Source organism: Sander lucioperca, chromosome 6 (genome assembly GCF_008315115.2).
Source record: "Sander lucioperca isolate FBNREF2018 chromosome 6, SLUC_FBN_1.2, whole genome shotgun sequence".
Taxonomy (NCBI): Eukaryota; Metazoa; Chordata; class Actinopteri; order Perciformes; family Percidae; genus Sander; species Sander lucioperca.
The window spans coordinates 32,232,931-32,245,837 of NC_050178.1; the positions used below are offsets into that span (position 1 = coordinate 32,232,931).

The following is a 12,907-nucleotide window of genomic DNA, read 5'->3' on the forward strand; positions in this document are numbered from 1 at the left end:
AACGTCACAGTCAGATACTGCCCAACAGTCTATTGCTCCTCCCTCACTCCTCCCTCTCGTCTAAAATCGTCACATCCGCAACCGAGATGGCTGCACCCGTAACAGCAAACTTGACGACTCATAGCAGATATCCACAAACCAATGGATGACGTCACACATGCTCTGTCCAGTAATATTTACAGTCAATGATGTGAACGTGCCGGCTGGCCAGTAGTTATCTGTCCCTGAATCTGGGGGGCGGAGCTTCTGAAGGGGGGGTTGTATTTGTTTGGCAGTTGAGTTCAAATACCAACAAGCTTTGCGCAGCATCGTTTACTGCACCTTTAAGAAGTGAGATTTTATAATTCACAGGTATTTATTTGATAGACAAAACAAATTTTAACAATGTTATAATTATAGAAATATTTCCATATCCAGCTACCTTTCTCCCTTTGATGAAGAGTGGTATGCACAGTATCTTATTCTTAGGCAGGTTCTGGGTGGTGTAGCCAACAGTAAAAGCATGACAGTTAAACTCTGTGCACTTTATCTGTGGTAGATAAAATAAGCAGTGAAGGTGTTTGCTGTTTTCTTCTAATGAACATTTATACTCTAAATCCCTTTGTCCTATAAACACCATGCATTGTTTGAATATTAAAAGTTTATTCAGGAATAATGCAATAATATTGTAATTTGTGATTTATAAGATATAGGCTACATTTGTATTTGCATGAAACATTTGCCAGGATGAGCATTACTTTGGGTGTGGCCTGCAGAATTTAGGTATGTATACACAATGTGTACAGGATGCTGTATCATTTTGTTGCGGTAGTACAACACATTAGAAAGTTGTCTGGAAATGTTGGGGAGAATATAAGTATTTCTCTGAAAACATTTCTGGCTGAAGCTCATGCCTTTAAACCAAACAGTTTAATCATGGAAATTGCTCTGTAGATGACAGAACAGGCCGTTCTTGGAACGTTCTAAGAGTATTATACACACCAAGTCATTTTGGGCTGGAGCCTAGGCCTGCCTCGCTCTCTACATCAGTTTGGAAAACATCTGCTGCAGTATGTAATAGCAATGAGGACTGCTGTGCTGCTTAAAGATTTCCTGCAGTACAAGCAGGTTCTCTGCCCTATAAATATGTCTCTTCTTGAATCTATAGGTTGAATTCAGCTCTGAAAAACAGGGCACTAGCATCCATTCATCTCTAGTCTCGCATTGCCAGACCTTCCTCCACAGCGCTGCGGAGGAGGGTCTGGCTAATCCACACAGCATTCCGGGATGGGAGAAAAACGTGCTCTGGTTTATTGGCATTTCTTTAAACCAATCACAATCGTCTTGGGCGGTGCTAAGCGCCAAGCGGAGACCCGAGCCTCGGGAAGGAACTTGTTTTGGTGGAACATGTGTACGTTCAAAATTTGTTTAACAGAAAACTCAGATTGGACAGATAGTCTAGCTAGCTGTCTGGATTTACCCTGCAGAGCTCTGAGGAGCAGTTAACCATAGTGCTCATAAATCGACCAGAGTTTAAAATTCCAACACAAAGAAAGCGGAAGGTACGTACATCCAGCCGGTTACTCAGATTATACAGAAATGTATATGTGTTGCATTACAGTCATTTACAAATCTGAAACAAACTAAAACTTTGGCTACTGTCTCTTCTCTCTACGAGCAGCTAGGTGGAGATGTGAGAGCTGAAGGAGACAAGCTTGTCCACACTTAGGTTTTTCACTATAAATTTAAAAAGAAACATGCATGACTGACTTTACTGAGTTTATTAGCTCAGACACTAAAATTAACTTGCAGTTTATTAAGGCATAACCTGCCATCCTCTGTTGGACATCCAGTCCAATGGAGTAAATTGTCATTATCATGACATGTTCTGATGATACTGTTCTTCCATTAAAATAGTGGAACCGGTAATACTACACTGTATTGCTTCCTTTGTTTGGGATCCTGGTTCGCAGCTCATTGCGCTTGCAATAAGTGGCGTGTCCCATTTAATTGTTGGCCACCTCTGTAGAGAGAGCACTGCAGGCCTGTCACATTTTGTGTCAGTACAATGCCAGACAGTAGCTGGATACCAACAATTTGTGACAGACCACCTCATTCAGAGAATCACCGTTGCTTTAATTTCCAGTTCAATTCCATTCAAACTTTTTATATGTACTGTACTGTTCTAAATTCATTTCTGTAATGTAAAGGTTCAATATGCGGTGGTTGTATCACTCTGAATAAGAAGAAACAGCTGGAAGGAGATGGATAACTTTGTTGAGCAGCACGTTACTGTTCTTCAGATTTCATCAGCTCCACAACAATAACACTTCCCCGTTTTCTCCATCGCAGGTAGCTGAATTAACCAATCTAGCTAGCAGAACTTAGACTGAGGTAATTGTGAGGAAAACCACAGAGGTATATTCATAACTGCTAATGTAAATAATTAAACATGTAAATGTGCAAATACTGACTGTGTAAACACAAAGATGTAAATAGTTAACTGCATAAACATTGTAAATAATTTTTTTGTAAATTAACTCAAATATATGAATTAACTTGTAAACTTTACAATAGTATATTATGGAAATGATACATGAAAAATTAAACACATCATGAGACGTTGCTGTTAATGAGCAACTTTTTCCAATAATGTCATCGCTGCAGGCAGCACAAAATAAAATCTTTTACAGCAAAATAAATAGTTTATGATCAGAGGAGCTGAGTCATTCAATAGAATTCTTGCACCATCTCTCAAATGGTAGCAGAGAAGATAAGAAAGCAGCAAACCAGAAAGTGACGTATTTGTCACATATACCCATTTCTCTTTATGTCCTATTTGTTGATGTAACCTTCCTTTCCTTGTTGGGACCAGATGTTTGCTCCCAGCTGAGCTCAATAACCCAAACCTGGTGACTGAGTGAAGAGGAGACAGGAGTGCAGTGGAGAGAATTGATGAAAAGAAAAAACTAGATGAGGGAAAGTGGGAGAAGGAGGCACACATGTGTACAGTACATGTGTGTTTGAAACTGTTCCCCACATATGTTTGCCTCATTATCCTTCTGCTGCAGCTCACTCTTCAGGAATGCAGGACAGCACACATCTCCTAACCCCCAGTGGCATATAAACACACACACACACACACACACACACACACACACACACACACACACACACGCATACACGCACACACGCACACACACTAACACACATACAGTAAAGGCTCACACTTTGTTAAACACAGTGCTACACAGCCCCACTTCCTGAAAAGACCCTACACAACACCATATGCCTCAGCTGGACCTCAGTAATCAGACTGTTTGAGTTGATACTGGGAGAAAAGAAAACTGACACAGAAAAGATGACGTGGAGTCAGTAGATGGATGCTGCTAATGAAAAGCACATGACTGGGTATGAGTGCAGTCATCTCAACAATAGCAGGGTGGGTGGGAGACAGCGAGATGCAAGTACAGTTGGGCTTTCCCTAACAGAGTTTCAGTGTTCACAGCATTTTCCCAAGACTTCTGTAATAGAAACACATGCTTATGCATACACACAAATATGTGCATATACACAAATATGCAAACTAGCCCATGCACACTATCTATTTGAGAGACACACTCTCATGCTATGCTGCAACAGAACAAAAATAATAACATACTGTGACACAGTGCAGAAACATGAAAGAGCCCGCAAAGAATTAAGATTAAACCTCACTGGCCCTGAGCCGAGCAGAGGGGGAGAAAGAACCACTGTGACCTTCAGAGGGAAAAACGCAGGGAACAAACCCAACAGGCAGCTTGTCCACCCAAGGAGAGAGAGAGAGAGAGAGAGAGAGAGAGAGAGAGGGGAGGGGAGGGGTGGAGTGGGGGGGGGGGAGGGAGGAGAGGTTTGGGACAGAGAGAAACAGAGGAAGAGGGAGAGAGAGGGAGGGGAAGGAAAAGAGTGAGAGAGGCAGAGAGAAGAAAAGACACAAAACTTGTGATTTGACAAAAGAGGGCAGGTAAGAAACTTCATTTGTTGTTTCCGGGGGGGGCTGTTTTAGATGGGACATTATCAATAAGATAAGAATTCAGACAGGAGTGTGTTTGTGTGTGAAACAGAGAGAGGCAGAAAGATCAGTGTACATGTGTGTTTGTGGACTAAGGGGGGAATCCTGGCACAGGCACAGCTTAGCCATGCTGTTGTGTTTCTATAGAAACGCTGTGCCATACAAAGTGGTACTCTGTCGTCCAGGGAGCCGCCGCACACTTCAACTCTACTAGTGCTTTTCTCCACTTCTGCGCACTCACCTTCATTTCATATAAAACTGAAAAGGAATATTCGGGAAATGTGAAAGAAAATTCTCAGGCACGCAGCTTCTTTTCCAAAATCACTGCCTGTGGTGAAACAGTGTACTGTATAGGGTTGAACTTTTAAAAATCCCTCTGTGAAGAATGTAAAAGGAAAACAATTGATCTTGGTGAGCTGGCTGATGTTGAGGACAAAGAAGAAGTGATAACAGCAACATTTTTACTCTCAATTTACTTTAAAATAGCGTAATTTTATCTGTATTAGTTCATCAGTTGTTTTTGTCAGTGCACCTTCCAACACCTTCACAGCACATCTATATTGCCGTACCATAGATGTAGATCCAACCTTTGCACAGCCACTGCAGGACTGCCCCACCCACAATACTAATGCAGAGTATCTGCTGCTGATGAGGGTTTCAAAAGGAGAGCAGATACTTCTGAAACTATAATATTTCTGGTGCATGTATACCAATACATTTTAATATTAAGTCCATCTTTACAGTTTTTTTTCGATTGCTAAACGACAGTGGGAACAACTGGAGCTACATGTGCAAAACTACAGTCAGCACAGCATCAGTTCATGTGGACCAAACTCTAGTTCGTTTTTCATTGCTTGAACACAGTTTTAAAAAAAATCTACACATTGTGAATTTACAGCACTTTGTTCTAATGCTAACACACTGCTTTCAAAACTGTTAACCACACATTCAAAACAGAATGGATTTCAGTCTGGTGCATTTCAAACACTGTTGATTGCAATTTCAACTGAAATATGTGTTAGTGAACACATACTGTATATAAATTACATAGGGAAAGCTCAGAAAGACTTTTTTTGGAAATAAAGAAACACCAAATAAGAATGAATCAGTTATACACTATACTGTTTGAGAGAAACAGTAAACAGGTAAAAGAGCAAAGATACCAACATGTCCAGGTTATTTAAGTAAAACTGCGACTTACTGTTTTTCAGAAAGTAATGGATGTAGAAGCAATGGAAACACCACATTCATTTGTATTTAGCGATGATGCAGGTGCATGGCAAGAGAGGACATCTAATGTTCTTTGTTACTATATTATGCACCTTTAGTTTTTAACTGTTTTATTCATTCATTACATAAACTACTACAGGCAAAATAAAATGATCTATCTATTGAAGCAAACTGTTGATTTTCATTCCTTTAGTTTCCTAAAAAACTGGTATATTATAAAATAAAAATGTTCATGTGAAAATCTTTTCTTTAAACTTACTGTAAATTATTCAAACTGTAAAGATTAAAAGTTTGTATAATCTGTATTGGTGTTGGATGCTAGTGTTTTTACTCTCAGTGTGTTCTGAGTGACAGTGTGTGTTATCTCAATGACAGTGTTTGGCTGCACTGAGCCTGTTCTGAGACATGTGCGAAGAGTTGTGTTGTTTGGAATGAGTTTTGCAGGTGATGTGAACTGTTCAGGTGACTGTTGGTAATGCAGACTGTAGTTAGAGTTTTGCACATGTGGCTTCAGTTGTGACCACTGTCGTTTAGCAATCCAAAAAAACTGTATGTTCAAATGGACTTAACTGCCCATAATAAGTTTCAGATACATAGAAATGAGTTGTCAGAAGATTGTTATACTGGCACATACTATACACTATATGTTATTTGCATTTTTATATTTTCAGATATCTGATTTAGATCGCTGAATTCAGCTGTGCGTGACACGGCTCTTATTCAAGGCTTCATTTAGTGGTCTATCAAAACAATAGTGATATTTACACTTACATAAAGCAATGACAGTGCCTGGTCTGCCAACAAAAGAAAAAAAATCAATAGGAAAGAGCACATCATCAAGAACTTTGTGGTAACAAAGAGCTTTGTTGGACAGCTGAGAATTATGTTTTTTTTTAAATCTCCTGATACACATGGACATCTCAAGAGGACTTTCGCCTAGTACGAGTACTCATAGCATTAAAATATAAAGCGTACAAAAATAGCTGCAGTTCAAAATATCTTCAATTGTACTGTGACTGATATAAATAATATGTTGGTCATAGATGTTAAAAAGCACAATTAAAACATCTTCAATCGTGAGAAAATAAATATTTTAATGATATATTTATATTGAGTTGTGGCTAGTCTCAATGTTAGTGGACATATTTGGAATTTGCATATTTTAGATACGGAAAACTGATATGTAGACAAGGTTCAAAATGCATTGTTGACCCTGGAAACAGCAATTGAGAATACATTCCCACCAATAGGCCCATTTAGTAGTTCTTCTGGCAGCAGATGGAGATTGCCAATGTGTCATGGAATTGTGATTCTACAAGTCCTTTTCAACTTTTTTGTACAAATGCAAATGTAAAATTGTGATTTTGCATTTCCATGACAACTGGACAAACTACATCTGCGATACAGCTGTGATATAATCAAAAGCTTCCGGACACTAAGTGGACCTTGCATGTGTTACCTGGTGTCTTTAAAAGGAGGATGCACTCCTTATATATCTTATAGATATCACAATATTGTTGGGGTTTTAAAGTCAGATTAACTAGTTAATCATGGTTAGTGATGAATGAATTACAGTCATATGTAATGTGAATCTGATCAATGTATAATGATCTCTGACCCACTGTGTAGTTCTTGTACTGATCTGATTTGCTCATTGAGGTGACAAATATTAAATCAATGAGTCAGCCATCTCTGACTTTGAGTCTTTAGTTGTTTGCCAGACTACTAATCCTGACGACAGCAGCAAGTGGGGGAGGAGAGCTGGTTCTGGTTTTGAACGAGGGGCTGGGAGGTTCTGGGTGGCTGAGAGGGAAAAGAAAGGGCAGTGCCAGGGAAAGTGAAAAGTGAAAAGTTCGGTTTTGTTTTTCCAGGCAGGACAGATTATGGCTCTGAGCCTCATTCCTGCCCCTTGATTCATATGTGATGTTTATCAAATTGGCCAGAAGACTGCTCAACTGGAGCAAAGTGATTGGAAACTAAGGGTGCATTTTGGCTGAAGCATTATGTATTTTGACAGCTGTGTGGTGATTATTTACAGCAGGCTTAGCATAATGAGGTACAATGCACAGTGTTAAGAAACAAATGCACACAAACAGACATTTTGAATAATGTAAAACTTCACTCATTCCAAATCAAGAGGACATCGATCCAGTTTGAAAAGTGAATTTATCTGAAGGGTAAATACTTGAGATGCTAAGTTAGACGTGTGTATATATGTGTGTATGTGTGTGTGTGTGTGTGTGTGTGTGTGTGTGTGTGTGAGGACATGAAGTCATTACATTGTACACACACAAGACCTAAGCTGATTTAAGTTGCACACATCTGTCGGACATATTTTTAAAAAGTGATCAATTACAGTACACAAATTAATCCTGATGAAAGTTCAAACTCTTAGGTGTGGCTGGGATGAGTCTGTATACTATCAATGTGCTAAAAGATGCAAAGTAGAAACTCTTAAATTTAAACAACTAGATTTTAGACTAAAGCCATTTTAAAAAGACTAAAGCATAATAAAAACATGAATTGTTCTCTAAAAAGATGTGTCAGCTTTAAACCTAACCTATCGTGGATTTACGTCAGCTTGCAACACTTTTGTATTTGCAATAAGATACAGATTGTCTCCACTGGGATTTAGCCCAGTTTCCTTTGGCCTCTCCTGGGTCAAAGAGCCTTAACCTACCAGACCTGCAGTTTTCCCCTCCACAACACTCCCTCTGGACCAGTGCTGACAATAGAGCCTTTATCCCAAAATGTTTCCTTTCCTCTCCCTCATAAGTACTAATTTCCTGTACCAGTATCTGCCCCTCCTTCTCTTGGATTAGATCAAATTAAACAAATCACTGTCTACTTTCTTGCTCACTCTCTTTCACTTGTGTCATCAAACCACAAACCCCCATCTTAACATTTATTTTAACTGGAATAATATATCAATTTATGTCACTTTGACATTGACTATCCTGTACAATAACTAATCCATTCACAGCACTGATGCACATACTTATTAACAATATTAAACTCTGAAGGAAACTGGAAAGGTTGTATGAAAGCTAGGGTTAACCAGCCTACTCTCTTAGTGTACATATCTTAATTATTTTCAGCTCAACAACACTGAAGTCATGAATAGCAACATTTCCACTTATGTAAGCGCAGCATCAGGTATATATACATTTGTTGAGTAAAAGTCAAAGCAGCAGATTGCTTAACATATTGCTTTACAGCACTACAGTCTGTGTTTTCATGACTAAGATCCAAAAGAAACATGCTTTATGTTTGTCGAAGTACTACTTGGTCAGTTCAACTCTGAAAACTCTTTCTCTCAACACAGGTTGAACAAAAATCAATAGGGCTTGGAAATATTTTTGCCGCATGTCATAAAGCATACTCCCAAGGCCCTTTCAAAATACGAGCAATCAAAAGGCAAATACAAACAGTTGCTTGCTGAAGTTTTCAGTGTAATCAGAGATGCCTTCGTCTGGACTGAGCCTGTAAATGACTGCTAATCAAGGAAGCAGGGTTTGTACCCACTTGAGAGGGAGCACTGCCCCAGAGCTCCCACACAGAGCAAGAAATACAAAAAAAGACCAATGTACATGATGTTAAACTTTCTGTGTGGGTAGGATGAGCTGACCGTATTTGGCTAACCAGCATAACCAAAATGACAGGTTGTGTGTTGTGGGAATGCAGCTTTCTCTCTCTTAACTCTCAACCCATGTAACTGTAAATACAGTAGAGTCTACAAATCAACTACCTCTGTTTCGTGCTCTGTCATAGGACGATGAAGGCCGGCGCGGAACTCTTCTCTGCATTGGCTCTGTTCCTCCTGATGGGGGCAGTGTTTACCCAGAAACCTCGGCCAAGGAAGCCCACCAAGCGCCCAACCACCACCAGGAAGCCATCTGTCCCCCAGCCTGCTGTACCGGCACAACCAGAGCCCCAGGAGCCAACAGACTTCCCACCTCCCATCCTGGGCCCACCCTCCATGTTTCCTGACTGCCCCCGAGAGTGTTTATGCTCCCCGAGCTATCCCAATGCTCTCAACTGTGAGAACCGGAACATCCGTGTGATCCCTGTCATCCCATCTAGAGCCCACTACTTGTATCTGCAGAACAACTACATCTCAGAAGTGACAGCAGAGCCGTTCCGCAACGCCAGTGAGCTCCGCTGGGTCAACTTGGCTAACAACCGTATTCACCGAATAGACAAAAACGTCAGAAGGTTTCCTCGATTCATATTCATGATTTGAAAATCACACAAAACCATTTATACTGTAAATGTGTTTTCTGTATCTATCTCTTGTGCAGGTGTTTGAAAAGATCCCAGCACTGCTGTACCTCTATGTACAGCGTAACCACCTGAAAGAGGTACCTTCCGGTCTTCCAGCAAACCTAGAACAGCTCCGCCTCGGTAGGAATCGTATTTCTAAGATCCCTGCTGGTGCCTTCAGCAAGATGGGGAACCTGACGCTGCTCGACCTGTACCACAACCAGGTTAACTTCTATTTAAAAGTACCTTTGTGAGCATCTTACTACAATGGGCTGTTTAGGTATGAGCAGGGTCAACCATCTGTACTGCATGCATTTCTGGAGCAAACATAAGTGTCTGATGACTTCTCTCTCAGCTGAGTGACAATGACCTGGGAAAGAACACATTTAAGGACCTGAAGAGCCTCATGCAGCTCAATCTGGCTCACAACATCCTGAAAAAGATGCCTGCTGGCGTACCTAGTACCCTAATACAGCTTTTCCTGGACAGGAACCACATAGATGACATCCCAAAGCAAGTATACAGTGCACATGTTGTCAAATAGCTGATAAATACACACGCATACACACACTGCATGCATTATTAAACAAAGGTTGGATGTCAAATTTTACAGTTGTTCTTCTCATCCATTGTTCTCTTGTTCAGAGACTACTTCGAAGGCTTAACCCACCTGGCGTTTGTAAGGCTGAACTACAACCTGCTGAGTGATAAAGGTCTTCCCAAGTCTGTGTTCAACATATCCACCCTGTTGGACCTGCAACTGGCCCACAACCAGCTCGCCTCTGTTCCTTTCTTCAACAGTCACCTGGAGCACCTGCACCTCAACCACAACAGCATCGAGAGTAAGTTATCTCAGCAGCAATCTGCACCATCTTAAGGATTTGTGAGAGGTAGCAGATGTTGGGAATTTGGGGGACACAGATTCAGTAATTAGCAAGCATCAAAGGTATTTTATCAATATTAATAAAGTTATGAATATTGATATATTATTAACTTTATCAAATTGAAGAAATACTATTCAGGGATCAATAACTGAACTATGGATACAGTCTTAAAATGGGTGTTCTCTTAAAAAAGCAGATATTATTTATCTTAAATAATTAATCTCATATTTATAAAGTGAACAGTGAAGGAGTGAATCCGAGCACTGACAACCAGCTGTTATTACAACATATACACAAATAATCACTGACCATTGCTCCTTAAAGTGTAATAGAATGTATTTAATTTAAGCAGATTCATAATCAATAATTATTTAATCAATAAACTTCTATTATCCTGTTACACTATAGCAAAGGAAAAACAAGCAAGCATGTGGTGTGTGTGTGTGTGTGTGTGTGTGTGTGTGTGTGTGTGTGTGTGTGTGTGTGTGTGTGTGTGTGTGTGTGTGTCTATGTGTGTGTGTGTGTGTGTGTGTGTGTGTGTGTGTGTGTGTGTGTGTGTGTGTGTCTATGTGTGTGTGTGTGTGTGTGTGTGTGTGTGTGTGTGTGTGTGTGTGTCTGTGTGTGTGTGTGTGTCTGTGTGTGTGTGTGTGTGTGTGTGTGTGTGCGTGTGCGTGTGCGCATGCGTGCATGCGTGTAATATGTGCAGCGCAGTGTACAGCCACTTCCATGTTTTCCAGGTGACACCATGTCTTTTATACGGTACTTATGTTGTGGCGCAAATTGTTTTCCCCTCCAGTGCGCGTGGCTTTCAGAGTGTGACGCGTTGCGCTCTAACTCTACAAGCACACATTTTTACATCTGGAATTTTATTTAATGAGTCAGTTGACTTGAACTGCCTCACTTTATATGGCCTAATCTAATTTAAACCTACTCACTCACTGGAATAAACCCACAGAGAATTATCATCCGACTTTGCAGCTCTCAGAAGCTTTGTTTTCTTTTCTAACTCTAACTTTACCTGGAGCTGAGTCAGTTGATCTGTTAAAACATAATGAATTTATGATACTTATGAGCTGCTACACTGTTGTATACTCTGATTGACTTAGAATGAAGACAACTGAAATAAATGTAATTCTATAAAATCTACAACATAGTGACAAAATTTCATTCCAAAGTTATTTCAAGACGTTGAAGTAAAATGAACACCAGCACCAACATAATTTTACTTCATAAAAATGTATCTGATTCTGCTATTTTAAAAAAAATCTTCTTACTTTTTACTCTTTAGGTGTCTCTTGTTTTAAAGCACTTTGGACTCTGTTTTAAAAAGTGCTAAATAAATTGACAAGATTTAATTATTAGTATGATAAGCAAGTAAAATAATCCTATTCAATTGGCAGATTTTTCTTATTATTGCTTGTTTGAGGACTGGCCATTCATGACTGTGGGTTTTCCCGGCAGGCATCAATGGCACCCTGCTCTGCCCTTATAGCCCGGAGGCCGTCATGAACGATCTCAATCTGGTGCCCAGACTAAGGTACGTCACATTATGTCACAACTTGGCACTCATCAATACAAACTGGTACAGTGGCACCCTTTGGCAATAAGTAAATAGGAACAACAATAATGATGCCAGGAACAAATGAGTTTTAAAAAGCAGTTGTCATTGTAATGGCATGTTACGCACCTGTTCTGTTTTGTCAGGTACCTGCGTTTGGATGGAAATCATCTGAGCCCCCCGATCCCTCTGGATGTCATCATGTGCTTCAGACACCTCCACTCTATTGTCATTTAGGAGAAACGTGCCTAAAGGCCTGGGGTTATGCACACATGCACACAAACCACACACATACATTACACACACAAGTACACACAGAGTCACTTTGTGCCAACTCAATTAAAGGCAAAGCATGCTCAGTGAAAAACAAGGTATATCAACCGTACATACTGTTGAACGTGCGTTATTGAAAGACAAATAGATGAAAAAACTGTACAGCAATGATAGTTTAGTAGATTCATTGTTGCCAAATTCAAAGGAATTTAAACCTTGAACTACAAATCTACAAAAAGAGTAGATATACTGAACTTTAGGGTTAGGTTTTTGTTATATTTTATCAGTATTTGTTTTTGTTTGTAGAAATACAATGCAAAAAAACTAAAATAAGTACAACGCCTGAAAATACAGGTACATTGACAGACATGCTACAAATATGGAGGGTAGTTATGTTCACTAGCAGATGTGACCAGAGTAGAGTTGCCACCATGGACAACAAACAGACCTGCAGTGGATTTCAGAAGAACCAGTTTAAAACATAACTACCATGTAGTGGAAACTGTCCTAAATGTGCCTGTTATTTTCAAGGTACTTCATGTAAAAATGGCATTTTATTCTTTTTATTCTTAGTCTTCTGTATATTATTCTTCTGTATAAAGAAGCTTTGTACAAATAATGGAAAATAAAACTTTTTTCTTTGATCATTTGATAGTGTTTGATTTTAGA

At 39.7% G+C, this 12,907-nt stretch overlaps 1 protein-coding gene across 2 annotated transcripts; it reads left to right on the top strand.

Annotated features, from left to right (window-relative positions):
- Nucleotides 1–3,883: 3,883 nt before the first annotated feature.
- Nucleotides 3,884–12,885, top strand: LOC116066877 (proline/arginine-rich end leucine-rich repeat protein). 2 transcript variants are annotated; one of them, XM_036002445.1, is made up of 7 exons: nucleotides 3,884–3,991; nucleotides 9,030–9,467; nucleotides 9,562–9,747; nucleotides 9,879–10,036; nucleotides 10,169–10,365; nucleotides 11,869–11,944; nucleotides 12,112–12,885. In XM_036002445.1, exons 2-7 carry the CDS (start codon nucleotides 9,036–9,038, stop codon nucleotides 12,200–12,202), a joined length of 1,140 nt encoding a protein of 379 aa, XP_035858338.1. In that variant the 5' UTR covers nucleotides 3,884–3,991; nucleotides 9,030–9,035; the 3' UTR covers nucleotides 12,203–12,885. The 2 variants fall into 2 exon arrangements, with proteins under 2 accessions (XP_035858338.1, XP_031178915.1); XM_031323055.2 differs by having other exon boundaries at nucleotides 3,884–3,982; nucleotides 9,032–9,467; nucleotides 12,112–12,882.
- Nucleotides 12,886–12,907: the final 22 nt, after the last annotated feature.